Genomic DNA, 17,212 nt, shown 5'->3' with positions numbered 1-17,212 from the left:
TTTCAAAACCAATTCCTTCCTATCCAGAACCCAGGAAAGCATCTTTCGCTGCATTCTCCAAGACAGCAGCTCTCAAAGCATTATTTGGGGACATCCAGGGTCCCCAAAACCCTTTTATGGGATCACAAAGTAATAATTAAATACTTGAAAATTTCTCAGCTTTAATTTTTAGTACAGTAAATATTGATATATATATTTGGAATAATCCTTGATTTATTTCCATAATTGAGGAGGGAATTATGGTTGAAAGTCACTGTGGTCATAAGTCATGACTGAAAGTAATTTTCAAGCCTTTTTTGCAGTGATCATTAAGTAAATGCCACGGTAATTAAGCAAATCATTTTATTTATTTTTTTGCTAGAAACTGGCAAAAAACATAGCGGATTGCAGTTGTGTGTGGATCTTCAATCATTTTAAAGAAAATAAAGGTTTGAGAACTGCTGCTCCAAGATATGCTTAATGGGAAAAATTAGGACTCACAAATCTGGCCAATGGACTACCTGCTTTTTCACACTATTATTAAAAAAAGGTCATAAAAAGGCTTAGCAAATAAATACAATGTTATTATTTACAGAATATAATTCAATATAGATTTTATTTTACCATAGCTCCAAACATCTGTCTGGTGTGTGAATTTCCTATAATGTATGCACTCAAGAGCCATCCATTTTATTGGCATCTAGAAGGAAAAAAGAAGGAAAAAATAAAAACAGTTAGCAAGCCTAATATTTACCTATTAAATGTCTTTCAAATCAAAGTGAAAAACTAGATTTTCAGTTTCATATTCCAAACGTGTTGCTGTTGATCATCCTTTCAGAGATCTTAGCTTCCTTACCTGACACCTCAGTGCCTTCAACAATGGCAGTGTGTTAGAAAATTTGTTAAACATTTGGGCACTTTCTTTAAGCTACCACATATGAGGTACGTTAGTTTATTTATTTATTTATTTTATTTGTACGATTTATAGGCCGCCCAATCCCGGAGGACTCCGGGCGGCTTACAACAAAGAAAAAGAAATAATAAAAAATGAAAATAAAAAACAAGTTAAAATCAACACACATACATTCGTTACGATCGGGGCTGGACCTCAACAATGAGGTCAACAGCCCCAGGCCTGCCGGAATAGCCAGGTTTTAACAGCTTTCCTGAAGGCCATGAGAGTGGGTAAGGTCCGGATTTCTGGGGGTAGCTGGTTCCAAAGAGTCGGAGCAGCCACAGAGAAGGCCCTCCTCCGGGGTCCCGCCAGCCGACACTGTCTGGTTGACGGCATCTGAAGGAGGCCCAATCTATGGGATCTTACTGGCCGCTGGGAGGAATGTGGCAGTAGGCGGTCTCGCAGGTATACTGGTCCTAAGCCATGTAGGGCTTTAAAGGTAATGACCAACACCTTGAATTGTGTCCGGAGACCAATGGGAAGCCAGTGCAGCTCGCGGATGATAGGTGTAACATGGGTGTACCTAGGTACACCCAATATCGCTCGCGTGGCTGCATTCTGGACTAGTTGCAGTCTCCAACTGGTTCAAAAAAGTTTTGACCTTTAATGCACTGTTTCACCCAGTCAGAGTTCAGACATAAGAGTTTTTGGTTATTGATTACATCCCAGGAGCAGGAACAATTTTTTTATGTTTCTAAAAGGTACTGCTAGTGGAATTTAGATATGAGCCATGGCCTCTGAAACAAAATTGACTGAAAGTTACATTTTTAAGGTAAGTTCTGATTGGTACACATTATAAATTATAGAGCAGTGTTTCTCAACCTTGGCAACTTGAAGATGTCCGGACTTCAACTCCCAGAATTCCCCAGCCAGCATTCGCTGGCTGGGGAATTCTGGGAGTTGAAGTCCGGACATCTTCAAGTTGCCAAGGTTGAGAAACACTGTTATAGAGTAACAGGTAAAAGAAAGTGGATAGACATTAACACCCAGGATTAGTTGTATTTTGATTCAATCTTTTTCTTTGAAATAAATGTAGGGAAGAGAAACTTGGTTCATGAAAGCAATAAATATGCATTAATTTATTGTTTAAAAATATTTCTTTTTAAACACGAACTTTCCAATTTTATCGTGGAGGTTAACGGCCTGGTCTATTCTATGACTTCGAAGAAACCTACCTTCCCACCATCAGCACTATATTCCTTCTCATCCCCTTCTAGTAGCCTAGCCAGGCCGAAGTCTGTGATCTTCACATGATTTGGAGACTTCACCAAAACATTTCGTGCTGCCAAATCTCGATGAACCAGTCGCCTCTCTTCCAGGTACATCATTCCCTAAGAAGCAAAACCAAGAAAAATAATACGCTTGTTATATAATGGTTATCTATGTAATAGGTGTTAGAGCTATCTTACAAGCAGCCATTTATTTATTTCACCCATTTCCCCGCTTTTCAGTTTTGTTATTTATTTAGAAGGAGCCAAGGTGGCGCAGTGGTTAGGGTGCAGTACTGCAGGCCACTTCAGCTGACTGTTATCTGCAGTTCGGCGGTTCAAATCTCACCGGCTCAAAGGTTGACTCAGCCTTCCATCCTTCCAAGGTGGGTGAAATGAGGACCCAGATTGTGGGGGCAATATGCTGACTCTGTAAACCACTTAGAGAGGGCTGAAAGCCCTATGAAGCGGTATATAAGTCTAACTGCTATTTACTTACTTACTTACTTACTTACTTATTTATTTTAACTTAACTTAACTTAACTAATGGATCTCTTTTCCTCCATTCAATCACATCTGACTCTCAGCCTGGAAAGTCCCTACAATTTTCAAGGCAAGGTTTTTCAGCAAGTGGCTTGCCATTGCCTCTTTAGGGCTGAGAGAAAGCGATGGGGCCAAAGCCACCCAGCTGGCCTCGGGCCCAAGGAGGAATTAGAGCTCCTGAACTCCCAATTTCTAGTCTATTGTCTGAACTGCTACATCCAACTGGTTGAAATAATAAAGTATACAAAATATATTGTGTGATTAGATAGGCTTTTTAAAATTTCTTAAACATAGCCGTGGATTGGATCAGGATATTTCAGGATATTTCAAACTTCATAAGATCGCCACAAATAAATCCCTTTTATGGTATGATTAGGGTGATGTGCTATTGCCCAGGGGCTTGAAACAGTATTATTCAACAAATTCACTTGAGTGTAGGACAGTGGTGGGTTTCAAATTTTTTTCAATCCTATTCTGTGGGTGTGGCCTCCTTTGTGGGAGTGGCTTGCTGGCCATGTGACCTGGTGGGAGTGGCTTGCCAACCATGTGTTTTTTCTCTCTCTCTCTCTCTCTCTCCTTCCTTCCTTTTGTTTCTCTGTCCCTTTTTCCTTTTTTTCTTTCATCTCTCTCTCACTTTTTCTTTCTTTTTTTCTTTCTTCCTTTTTTTCTTCTTTCTCTGTCTCTGTATGAGTCTGTCTGTCTGTGTGAGTCAGTGGTGGGTTTCAAAAAATTTTGGACCGCTTCTGTAGGTGTGGCTTGTTTTCTGGTGGAACCTCTTCTAACCGGTTCGGTAGATTTGATGAACCGGTTCTACCGAACTGGTGCGAACTGGTAGGAACCCACCTTTGGTGTAGAAGATCCTTCAAATAAACTGGATTGAAACTGTTTTGGTTTATTTTTAATATTAAATATTGCAGCTCAAAACAAACTTACAAGCAGTACACTTCATACAAAACAAGTTTAACATGATCTGAATATTTCCTCCACCTGCCCCCACATATAAAAGAAGTAAATTTTATGCAATTTCTGAGTCATCCCATATACAGATTATAATCGTCAATTCCACATGTAGTTAAGATCATGCAAAATTGAGATCCAATTTACTTGAGCTAGTTGAGTTCAAAGCTGATGAACTAAGACAGACAGAAAAACACCTCTAGCAGGCAGTATTTATCTAAACAGGACAAGTCCAGAAGGACCCTTACAATCTAGTGTTTCAGGGAAAAATGAAGTCCTATTAAATACCAGCTTATTTGTTGAAGTTATATTAGCCATTTTCAATATCCAAGCTTTAGCTTTTTAAATTCTCAATATATCTAATGTTGCCTCTAAACACTATTTATAAGAGCCATACTCTTCCTGGCATTGTTGATACTGCAGTCCATTATCAGTTACTGGCGTCACATAAATACTATGTGTGATACTATCGTATGTAAAATAAAATAGAATGCTGTGCTATTAAAGGCCACTGGGCAGATCCCCCTTCCCTTCTACCCTGCTCCCCCACCCCCCCAATTTATTCTGGATGATTGTCCAAAGTTTTAGAGCTAATTAGCCTTAGAGCAGTGGTTCCCAAACTTGGCAACTTTAAGACTTGTGGACTTCAACTCCCAGAATTCTCCAGCCAGCTGAGCTGGCTGGAGAATTCTGGGAGTTGAAGTCCACAAGTCTTAAAGTTGCCAAGTTTGGGAACCACTGCCTTAGAGGATAGAAGAGGAAATCACTCTTGCAATTTTACAGGTAGCAGAGGAGGAGGAGGCAGAGAACCAGCACCAGAAACCCTTAGGCTTTATCATTAAAATCAGCCACAAGGCTAGAAGGTTTGAAAACATCCTCTACCAAGAAAACTAACATTGCCACCTAATAATCCATTAGCTTAGTCTGTTTTTTTTAATTTATCATAGGGTTCTTTTCTTCTCAATTCAGTGACAATCTCCCTCTTTCACATCCACGTCTACGGTGATATGCTGATATCTTCAGCATAAAATAGCTCCCCAAATTCTTAATATTGAATTGGTCTAATCCAAACACTCTTGATTAGCATGCTGTTATTGAATCACATAACTCAAGGGGAGTTGGAAGGGGTTCTTTAGACCATCAAGTAGGAATGCAAATTAAAGCATCCCCATAGACGTCTAGCCTCTCCACTTCAGCAAATCCAATGAAAGGGTAATTGGTTCCAATGTGACATTGCCCCAGTGGTGGGTTTCAAAAAATTTTCGAACCTACTTTGTGGGTGTGGCTTCCTTTGTGGGAGTGGCTTGCCGGCCATGTGACCTGGTGGGAGTGGCTTGCTGACCATGTGTTCTCTCTCTCTCTCTCTCTCCTTCCTTTTTTCTCTCTGTCCCTTTTTCCTTCCTTCCTTCCTTCCTTCCTTCCTTTCTTTCTTTTTCTTTCTTTCTTTCTCTTTCTCTCTCTCTCTCTGATCCCTGAGTCCCCTCCCTGATTTTATGTGAGCCGCCCTGAGTCCCCTCAGGGAAAAGGGCGGCCTACAAATGTTAATAAACATCCAAACATCTAAACATCTCTCTCCTTCCTTTTTTCTCTCTGTCCCTTTTCCTTTCTTCCTTCCTTCCTTTCTTTCTTTCTCTCTCTCTCTCTCCTTCTTTTTTTCTCTCTGTCCCCTTTTCCTTTCTTTCTTTCTTTCTTTCTTTCTTTCTCTTTCTCTCTCTCTCTCTCTCTCTCTCTCTGTGAGTCTGTCTGTCTGTCTGTGTGTGAGTGGTGGGTTTCAAAAAATTTGTAACCTCTTCTGTAGGTGTGGCCTGCTTTCTGGGTCCACTGGTGGAACGTCTTCTAACCGATTTGGTAGATTTGACGAACCGGTTCTACCGAACAGGTGCGAACTGGTAGAAACCCACCTCTGCACTGCCCTGATGTCCTTTTGGGTGTAACCAAAAATACTTCTAAAAGAAGCTAATCCCTCACAGTCAAGCTTTTCAGAACAAAGGGAACACCAAATCAAACAACAAAAACAACTCTAAACAAATCATATAATCACTTAGTCTTAAGAGGTTCAGAATGATAACCACAGCAGTGCCGCAATGTGGGTGTCCAGATCCCAGATAGTGCCGTGATAAATGGGAAAGCTTAGGCCCACAGTCTCTGTCAATCAGGGCCACAACAGGAGCTTTGAATCAGTTAATATTTCTTAGTCCATTCTTATCCCATTGGAAGATTGTCATGGGGGGGAGGGAATAAATATAGGCAATAAAACCTTTTGTAAGAAATGGAATCTTAAAATAATTAATGCAAAAGGCCTCCAAATATGTCTTTCTTTTTTCATTTTAGTTTTTAACTAAGTTGTGGTTTAATAGGGCTCTATATATGCAAATACTTAACAAAAACTCTACATCGCTGCCCTTGTGACCTTCAGCACATTATTCCATGCTATGCCTCAATGGATACTAAAGCGTTTCTGTTATACTAAGCTATTTGAAAATAAAAGTTACCAAGATAATTGCACAGATTGTTTCTAAAAGAAAAAATACATTTCTAGAAGTATAACTGTAGATAAATGTAGCTGTCTTGCAGAAAAACAGTGCAATGGGTATTATAAAGACTTTTTACTAGGTGTTCTAAAGAAGAAATTTACATGAAAGTTCTTGAAATAAATAAAGTACAATCATCAGAGCTTGCTCATGTTTTCATTTATTACAATAGATTTTAAAGTATTTGACTTGAAGAGGGTTAAAAATACTTTGGAGAAAAATACACAATATTATTTTTGCATGGCTTTAATGGGACAAAACAAGTGCATTCTCTCTTGCCAGTTGCAAATCAAGGCTGCTGGATATTCAATGGCAGAAATATAGAAAATTGAAGAATTAGCCTTTCTCATATCAAACCTAAATCAATCAATCAATCTATCTATCTATCTATCTATCTATCTATCTATCTATCTATCTATCTATCTATCTATCTATCTATCTATCTATCTATCTATCTTTCTTTATCTATCTATCTATCTATCTATCTATCTATCTATCTATCTATCATCTCTCTATCTCTCTCTCTCTCACACACACACACACACACACACACACACACACACACACGGCGAAATGTTGGAGATCTATACAGTATGTACTTCACGTGCAAAAAATAGCAGAATAGGTTTAGATAGTCCCTGGAGCCAAATATCAACATGATAGAACCACAAATAAGTCAAGACTCTACAGTCTAATTAGGCCACAATCCACCCAGAAGTAGCCCTGTGGAAATTAACAAGTGCTGAATTAGTAATGAGAAACTTGGAGTAAAGGACACGCAGAAGCGTGCAAAACAGAATACCAATATTTAACTGGGCTTTTCTATACTCCTTTTTGTTTAATATGCAAACTTCTAACTCAGCATTATTCTTCAGCTTTATTCCCTGTTAACTTCTCCATTCATTTATTTGCTTCAAGAAGGCATCGCATCTTTGGTTCGGATGGGCCTATAGCCAAATGCCCTTCATGGTATTGGACCTGGGTACTTGAGAGACCGCCTGCTGCCAATTACCTCCCAAAGACCCGTTAGATCACACAGGGTCGGCCTCCTCCGGGTTCCGTCCACCAGCCAATGCCATCTGGCTACTACCCGGGGGAGGGCCTTCTCTGTGGCAGTTCCGGCCCTTCGGAACGAACTCCCCGCGGAGATCTGGACCCTCACCTCTCTCCAGGCCTTCCGGAAAGCCGTCAAAACCTGGCTGTGCCAGCAGGCCTGGGGTTGATGAGTTCCCCTCCCCTCTCGACTGGTATGGCTGTGTGATTTTCGTGTATTTTAATTATGTGTACTGTTGTTTATGTTCCCTTTCCCCTTTGAGTTGTTCGCCGCCCTGAGTCCCTCCTGGAGAAGGGTGGCATACAAATAAACTAAAACTGAAACTGAAACTGAAATGCAGGTGGGTAGGAATGAGAAAGGAGTGTATATATCAATAAACAGTACAGATAGGTGGAAGCAAAGGAGCACATGAGGTCACAAGATCGGTGTCAGATAAACAGCACGTTGTAGTATACCATTCCTCCTACCTCACTATTTGAGGCAAGAAGCTCCCCTTTCTTTGCTGATGGGCAGCTGTTATCTTGCAACAGTGCAGCTCTTTACTTTAAACATATTTAATTTAGCTTCCCTTCCAAGATAATGGCAAATAGTAAACACTTTACTATTGCATCTCCTCTTAAAAACCGTCACAGTAAACTACATATTGATTTTTCTCAGCATCCTATTAAGGAAGTCTGAGCACACACAATATATAAACAAAAGTACTGTTATACTAAAACTCAAACCAAATTGGTCAAAATAAAGAGAAGCCAGGAAAGGAAGTTTAGGCTATTTACTGTTGCTCAGTGAGGATGTTCTGTTTAGGTATCTCTTGCCTTGGGTGTTTCATTTGACATTTCAAGCATGATAAACATGGCATTACATCTCCCTTTACAGGAAGCACAAACAATTAAGCACTTTATAAATGTTATGGAATAAATTTTGCTTACTGCATATACAAGACACAAACACCTAAGAATTCCAAAGGAATAGTCCTACAATAACAAAAAATAATCACAATGGAAAGCTGGGCCACTTCAGTCATCATATATCCTGAAATGCAATGACACGAGGGAGTAGTCATGATGAATCCTAATTTAAATATTTGAAGAAGGATAAATTTGGAAACGAAAGTGTTGGCAATAACAACATTGCCACTTTCTCAATATCGATATTTTCTGAAGAAAATATTTGCCAAGCAGAATCAAAGGTGGAAGCCTTTAGCCTATAAATTTATTTTTAGATTTAGTAACAATAACAAGCTAGATAATAACTGATTTCAACCGATGAACAAAGGACAAACTTAACCTACTGCTATGAAAAAAAACTGAACCTTCATGAATCTTATATTTGAATTTAGGAATTTTCCAATTTACAGAATACATCTTTTCTCAAGGCAAGTGCATACCTTTTCACAAGTAGCTTACAAAATTCCTAAAAGATGTGTTAGGCCAGGAAAACTGCTAAATGCTATGAGGAATAAATTATTTGAAAGATGGAAATTTCATATAAAGATTCCTAGAGAAAACAAACTACCACATAACCCGTAGACTCTTCCAATTCATCTTCAACTGTAGGGAATTATCTGCCAACTGAAAAAATATGGAGAGTAGTACCTAACAAAGGTAGTTATTTTCTTGGTATATTTTTATCACCCTTTTCTCCCTTTTAGCAACAGTAACTAATCTTTTCAATGCTGACATTTATCATGGGTCTTTTGGTCAAAATGTAAATTAAAAGCATATATCTATTTTCACCACTTGCCTTGTAGCTGACACACAAGAATGAGCTCAAACTGTGGGTGGAAGGGAGAGAAAGAGAAGGAGAGGAGGGAGGAAGGGAGAGAAAGAGAAGGAGAGAGGGTAGGAAGGAGAAGAAAAAGGGTAGGAGTAGGGGAGAGGTAAGGGAAGGAAGAAGGGGAAGGAGAGGAGAGGAAGGAAGGAAGTAGAGAAGGAAGGGAGGGAGAAAAGAAAAGAAAGAGAAAACAAGGTGGTGTCTTAGCAGGTGCGAAGGATGGTAAACAAAGCAATCGAAACTATACCTTATAACCTTTTAAATGGAATAATAATAATAATATAAGAATGGCAAAGAAAAAGAATAACTATGTGAATGTATACCTATAATTGTATGTAAGAGAATAAATGACAGTAAGGATATAATTGGATTTATTACATTTATTACATTTATATGCTGCTCTTTTCCCCGAAGGGGACTCAGGGCGGCTCACAATTCAAATCAGGGAAGGGGGTACAGACAGGGAAGCACAATATAGGTAAACAATATTTAGTTATAAATAGCTAAGTATAAATAAATATAGAATTGTACATAAAAATGGATAAAGAATAAGGAGATTATGAATCCAAGATAGAAATGTATAGAAGGGAAAACACTAACTGCAAAGAAACCGATACGGAACTGCAGTATTGTTCCAGTACAATGGAACTTATTGTTCCTATGTTGTTTTAAGTCATGTGTCTGTTTCTGTTGATGTGTTTATGTGTTTAAAATAAAAATTTATTTAAAAAAAAGAGTGAGCTCAAACTATAATACTGCTCATCATTATCAAGTTTTCCTTGCTGAGCATATCATTACAAGGACAACTGCTGCTGAAATCCTCCAGTGTTGAATCACTCCTTGAAACAGAGCCAAAAGGCATTAAATTGTCAAGCACACATTATCAACAGTTGTAATAAAAGTCATATTGAGGTACTATCATTGGGATCTTCACACAAAAAAATAATACATTAAACAGCAAGGACAGCCAATACACACGCAGTTATCCCAAATTGCCCTTCTTATAAGAGGACAAATCCACAACTTCTCTTTGATTTTGATTTGTTTACAACTGACATAAGCAACAGAATCAAAATGCTTGTGTTGAAATCCCAGCGTACGTTGATGCAGCAAAGGAGCACAAAGTTATTTCATGCTCTTTTCTTATACGGATTGACAGGATCTGGGATAAAAATGAAATGCAGCAGTAGCCAGGGAACAAAAACGCCAGGAAAGAAAGAAAAGGACTATTTTCTTCCATCTACTGTTTTTAATGCTCCCAAGAATCACCATCATTTTTCTTCTTCTTCAGGAGCGTTGAAATTGGAAGAGCAATATGGCTTTTTTTGCAACTAGGAAAGGAAAATGCACAATTGAGAAACTCTGGGAGTCTTTTCCCTTCTTCCCTTTTAAAGAATACACATAATTAATAAGCAATGTGGCATTCTTTCTAAAGTGGTAAAATGAATGTTGGAGTAATAATAACTTGGAGGAGGTGATGAGGCTTTTCCCTAATAGAGAAGACTGAATTTTCTATTCCTTTTGTTAAAGCATTGATACTGATGGAAGTTCTTTTTTTCTCTTTTATTTAATGAGAGGCAAAATCCCAGTCCCAGAGGCTACACGGTGTAGGTTCATGAAGCCAGTTATTAACCCAAGTAACCATGCAATAATCCAGTGGTTCCCAAACTTGGCAACTTTAAGACTTGTGGACTTCAACTCTCAGAATTCTCCAGCCAGCAGAGCTGGCTGGAGAATTCTGGGAGTTGAAGTCCACAAGTCTTAAAGTTGCCAAGTTTGGGAACCACTGCAAATCCAATTCTGTTCAGGAATCCATATGATTACCTGGAGGTAAGCAATGATTAGAGGAAAGAAACCTTCTCATGAGCAGCAAAAATTATGCTGATGAATATCCCATTCCCCCGAAAAAAATGCCGAAGTTGAAACTGCGAAACACATATTCACAGCGGAAATTAATGGATTTTCAGGCCAGTTTGCATCCAAGTTTACCCCAAGGTAATTTAGCTGCAATGTGCTACACAACTTAAACAAACAATTTATTAAAATAATTTCAGAACAGTAGATCCACAAATCAGTATTAGTAATAACTATAATACAGACCTGTGCATTTTTACTGGAAGCATACAAGTAAAAGACGAATGTTGTCTTGTATTGATCTAGGAAGCAGTTAGCAACAATTTAGATACTTCTAATAATTGAGTGAAGAAGGAGTGGAGAAAATAAAGAATTAAAGAATGACTCAAGATTGTGGGAAAGGGGGAGTATGAGGTGACTTAGCTGAGTCAGCTTATAGCCTATTAATTATGTGAATGCAACACGATTATCAGGTAATCGTCTAGATTTCAGCAATTCAGAATTGTTGATTTTATTGTTGACAATAAGAGGGAGTTTTCTCTGCTGCCATGTAGTATTAATCCAGATTTTGCAACAAGACCTTGTAGCTCAAACTTAAAAGAAAAAAAAGCTTTATCTTTTAGCATTTCGGAATTATCCTGAATTTCCTGGAAGTGTCAGAGCAACAGTTCTAGGAACTTAACCTTAAACAAAGCCTTAGATTTAGTAAATGGATTAAATACCATTTATAAGTAAACAATCCCAAGATTAAGTATCTTAAGAGTTTTGATTTGTAATATTTATTATAAGGTTTATAATTTATAAATCTTAAAACTTTAAAAAGTTTAAATACAAGAATTCTAGTGGTAATTTACTTTCAAATGAGAAACATATACAGACAAGCTAAAACTATAGAACATTTGTTTGCTCATATCTTTTAGTGCAAAACTTGTCTCATTTGTAAAGTGTTTTCTTTTGGTAATTGATATTCATTTCATCAGTATGAAAACGCTCATATGATGCAAAGGATTGAAATTGTTTTTAAATATCCAACTGTATTAATGAATTTTGCATTTTCAAAGCTGAGGGAGCAACTGTTGTCTCTGTATTTCAATGAGAGTCCCTACATTCACTCAAGATTTCCTCTATTCTTTATGACTTACATAGATTCAAAAATGAGATTATCTTTAAAATTGTAATTTAGTTAAGATAACCAGCAAACTGATACATTCTTTTCAAAGTCTAATGTTCAATCGCAATAGCAGAATTATGTCTTATTGTACTAGCGCACCATACATTAAATATATTCAGTCTTCAGAAAACCAAATGCATGAACTTGGCTAAAGAACTTGGCATCTGGATTCAAACAAGCAGTGAAACAAATGAAAGTAATCACTGCTGTTGGTGCAAACCACTGCTCTCTTAACCAAGGGAAATACCAGAAGGATTCCTTCCAGGGGCAAACTGCAGCTCTTTCAAACAGGCATGAAATTATAATGATGGGAGACTTTAATTAGCCTGACATCTGTTGGGAGTCCAACTCTGCCAAACATGGACCTTCTAGGTAATTTCCAATTTATCTTTCTGACAACTTTCTCCTTCTGAAAGTAGAGGAAGGCATAAGAGGCTATTTTTGACCTAATACCAATCAATAGAGGAGATTTAATTAAAAAGGGAAGAGATATTGAAGGGAGATGACCATGAAATGTAGAGGTTTTTATTTTTATTTTTATAGAAACTGAATAGTAAAAAATGTTTTGAATTAAAAAAAAAACAACACGTAATTTTCACAACAGCAATAATAAGTAGGATTCTCTGACAGGAAAAAGTAACGGGGAAAGCTAAAATTGAATGTGAATTCCTAAAGGAGAAATTGCATAAATGTAACTAACTCCAGTGAGGAAAAAGAATGGAGGTCATCCAAAAAAGCCAATTTGGCTACAAAAAGGCTTAGCAAATATCAGAACATTGAAAAGGACACCTACACGAAATGGAAATGGGTCATGCCACAAGGAAAGGCAATAGATAGTCCTGAACTATAGACCTGGTTTTAGGAAAGTAAAGATAGACGGACTGAAGCAAAAGATACTAAGAATAACAAAAATGTTTTCATTCCAAATGAAAAGGAAAAAAATCAAAATGCCATTTGCTTGATAAATGGGAAAAAAATACCCTACTTCTGTCCCTCCTCCTCCTCCTTCTTTGTTTTTTGCTTTTTAATTCTTAACAAACAATTATATTTCACTAGAAGTTGTGAAGCAAAACTAATAAAATTGTGAATGTAAACCACTAGGACCAAATGATTGTACCTTGAGGGGCTAAAAAACAGGGGAGAAAATGTTTTTCTTCTTTACAAAAGAACACAGGGAGTTGGGGAAGGGGATACAGTAAACCACAGACACCTCAATCACACACTAAAACCTAGGCAATTATAGAGATCGTAATGATAATACCTTATGAATAATTTGAAAACAATATAGTAATAACCGAAATTAAGCACGCATTATTAAGAACAAATTTTGCGAGATTATGCTTATCTAATTTTTTGATGGAGTTTTCTTTAATAGATTGCAGGAAAGCTGCAAATGTAATATAACTTGATTTCAGCTGAAAATTTGACAAAACACTCTATAATATGCTGAAGAGCAAACTAGTGAATTGTGGCCTAGATTAGAACTCCCCAACTCCCAGACAATGGACTGGCCCACCAGAAACCTATCTGCGTAAATGAGCAAAGCACACCATGCATGCATGTATGAGATCCAGGCAACATGTGAAACCATATACACAAATGATCTATGGAAAAACCACCCTCCATGGAATCATCCCTGGTGCCCAAAAGGTTGGGAGCCACTGGCCTAGATGGTATGACCATTACGTTGATACATGGCAAACATTAAAGCCGTACTCAGAAAGTGCTCATCAATGGTTCCTAATTAAATTGGACAGAGATAATGAATGGAATATCACAAGGTTCATTCCTGAATTCTCTACTCTTCAATGTTTGTATTAACAACTTAGATGAAAAACTTATAGAATTTGCCGATAAACAAAATTGATGAGATAACCAACACCCCAGAAGATAGATATTATCTTACTAGAATAGAAAAATGGACAATATTGCTAAGAACAATATAGGTTAGTTTTGACATACTTGGTCTAGAGCAGTGTTTCTCAACCTTGGCAACTTGAAGATGTCTGGACTTCAAGTCCCAGAATTCCCCAGCCAGCATTCGCTGGCTGGGGAATTCTGGGAGTTGAAGTCCAGACATCTTCAAGTTGCCAAGGTTGAGAAACACTGCTCTAGAGAGTATTTGCTGTGAGAATATTTCTCCTATGGATAAAATGAAGTTATCAAAACAAGGAACAAGTGAAAGCCTCCTCTTTGCTATGGAATTCTTTATAGTCTCATCTTCGTTCCCTCTGATAATTGCGTACATTCAATTATAAATATAACTTTTTGAAATGTGTGTTTTCTGGATTTGTTGTTGTTGTTATTCTGCCTCTGGCTGTTAAAATAAACCTACCATTAAAATTACAGACTGGTCATTTCTTTGTCAGTGGCAAACATACAAAATCAGCAGGAGATCAAATACTTTTTCCCTCACTGTATATATTGTCAATGTTTTCATGGTGTGATGGGATATTGGGGGGGGGGGGCAGATATTTCTTATTGTTGTGGGTCACCCAGTCACACACTGTTTGAATTGGGTGGTCTTATAAATAAAATAAAAATAAAATAAAAATAAAGAGATATAGCTGCAGTACCAAGGAAGTGTTTGTGTCTGTGTGTGTGCTTTTTTTTCTTTTAATAAATGATCCAGGAGGAAGAGCACTGCTTTAGTGATTAAGAAAATAAGGCTTTCCCAAAAACATTAACTGCATGTGAATAGTCCTCCTTACTAGCCGGCAGAATATTAACAGCTCATCTCTTCCTTTTCCTATCCTCTCTGTGCTTCATCATTGACCTTTTGCCAATACAATTATAACTGGGAGAGTACATTGTATAGCACACGGACCTTCTCCAAGAAGTGTATTTTAAATGTATGACTTCTGCTTCTTCAGTAGTCGATCAATAGAGATGTGGATTACAATTAAGTGTTGAGATGTCTGTAGGATGTACTGGTTATCCTCTGTTTCTCTTTACAAATTAATTAAAAATCAATGAAGTGTGCAGCCCATTAATAAGTCAGCCTACAGATTAACAGATACTATCCCTGCCTTCCTCAACCTCTATGAAGTAGTACAAATGCAGTTAAGGCATATTGGTACTAGAGAAAATGGAATGCAAAAAAAATATATCAGATTTTTCTTGAGATTCTGACTATTATACTACAAAGCTTTCTTTCAAAGGTGTGTGTGTAATTCTTTAATGTATCATATGTATTTTCAGTAAAGAAGCGGAATGTTTCTGGTTAATTTTCAGGTAGAACATTTCCCTGCATTAGAAATTTATTTATATCATATTTAGACTACATATTCTATCAAATTTAGATTAATATTAGTTTCTGCTTTGGGCCAATACTTTCATAACAATCTAGATGGGGGAATTTAAGGGGAACTCATCAAATTTGCAGAAAAAAACTAAGCTGGGAGGGAATAGCCAACACCACTCGCTTAAGAGCCGAGGTGGCGCAGTGGTTAAATGCAGCACTGCAGGCTACTTCAGCTGACTGCAGTTCTGCAGTTCGGCTGTTCAAATCTCACCGGCTCAAGGTTGACTCAGCCTTCCATCCTTCCGAGGTGGGTAAAATGAGGACCCGGATTGTTGTTGGGGGCGATATGCTGACTCTGTAAACCGCTTAGAGAGGGCTGAAAGCCCTATGGAGCGGTATATAAGTCTAACTGCTATTGCTATTGCTACTCCAGAAGACAAGCTCAAGATCGAAAAAGATCTTTAGAGACTTGAACAAAGGTTCCACACTTAGGCAAGAAAAAAACTGTATAGGTATAGACTAGGTGAAAATTTGCTTAGTGCCAGTAACTGTGAGAGGGATCATGGAGTCCTAATGGACAATTACTTAAATATGAGCTAATAATGTGCAGCAGCCGCCAAAAAAGCCAATGGAATCATAGGCCACATTAATAGAGGAATAGGCAGATCACATGAAGTTCTAGTACTGCTTTACGAAGTATTAGTAAGACCACACTTGGAATATGCATCCAGTTCTGGTCACCACAATATAAAAAATATATTCAGACTCTGGAAAGTGTGCAGAGAAGAGCAACAAAAATGATTAGGGGGATGGAGGCTAAAATATACAAAGAATGATTACAGGAATCGGGTATGTCTAGTCTAAAGAAAAGAAGGCCTAGGGATGACATGATAGTACTGTTCCAATATTTGAGGGGCTCTTGCAAACATGAGGGGGTCAAACTCTTTTGCAAAGCACTAAAAAGCAAGATAAGAAACAATGGTTGAAAATTAACTAAGGAGAGAAGCAACTTAGAACTAAGGAGAAATTTCCTAACAGTGAGAGAAATCAATCAATAGAATAGCTTGCCTTCCAAGCATTGCTTCATCAGGCTTTCAAAAAGAGACTGGATAACCATTTGTCTGAAATGGTACAAGGTTTCTTGATCAAGCAGGGGTTGAACTAGAAGACCTCCGAAGTCCCTTCCAACTTTATTCTATGTTCTATATTCTTTCAAAATTCTGTTGAGTATAACTTTTTCTCCTAGTTACTAATGTTTAGGTGTCTACTGTCTGATTGGCACTTATCCAAAGAACCTGAGGGTAGGAAAGAAGTAAGAGGTGGAAGATTACATATTTATTTATTGTTGTAATTATTATGTATGGTATTTTATTCGGTGTCTGTAAGCCACCTAGAGTTGCCTTTTGTGACATAGGCAGCATGCAAGTTTGACCAATACATAGAAATAAATAATAAATAATAAAAAGATAGATCCAACCTAGAATTAAAGAGAAATTTCCTGACATTGAACACAATTAATCAATGTAACAGCTTGCTTTCCAAAGTTGTGGTTGCTCCATCACTGGAAATTTTAAAGAAGAGATTGCATAGCCTTTCGTCAAGAATGGTGTAGCTTCTCTGCTTGAGCAGGAGGCTAAACTAGATTTCCAAAGTCCCTTCCAAGTCTGTTATTCTATATTCTAAAACTACACAACCTGTGACCTGTTGGGTCATTTCAAAAATATTTCCTTACCTTCTTTAACTCATGCACCCCTGCACAATCTCCCAGCACTCTCTTGCACTCCTGTATGTACCCACTGACAATGTGGAATTTCTCACACACCTCCACATACCCTCCCCATGGGTTGGTACACAAGAAATGCTGAAAGAAATATGAGGGACAGTGTGTGAAGGTGTGGCATGAGTTGGAAAGAGTGTGTGATTGGTGTAGGGCAGTGGTTCCC

The 17,212-nt window shown here is 37.8% G+C and overlaps 1 protein-coding gene across 4 annotated transcripts in view; it reads right to left on the bottom strand.

The window, feature by feature from the left end:
• Window positions 1–17,212, bottom strand: part of ERBB4 (erb-b2 receptor tyrosine kinase 4) — a 769,459-nt gene that overhangs the window by 50,941 nt on the left and 701,306 nt on the right. For all 4 annotated transcript variants that reach the window (XM_087706314.1, XM_087706322.1, XM_087706329.1 and 1 more), the window contains exons 21-22: window positions 2,110–2,265; window positions 604–679 (exon numbers count right to left, since the gene is read on the bottom strand). In XM_087706314.1, the coding sequence (XP_087562440.1) occupies window positions 604–679; window positions 2,110–2,265 (232 nt within the window). The remainder of the gene's footprint in view (window positions 1–603; window positions 680–2,109; window positions 2,266–17,212) is intronic.

This window comes from Thamnophis sirtalis, unplaced genomic scaffold (assembly GCF_051295495.1).
Source record: "Thamnophis sirtalis isolate CommonGarterSnake01/CBP01778 unplaced genomic scaffold, rThaSir2_p1.2 scaffold_1, whole genome shotgun sequence".
Lineage (NCBI taxonomy): Eukaryota > Metazoa > Chordata > Lepidosauria > Squamata > Natricidae > Thamnophis > Thamnophis sirtalis.
The sequence above is the reverse complement of the archived record's forward strand: the minus strand, read 5'-3'. Positions and strand labels throughout refer to the sequence as shown.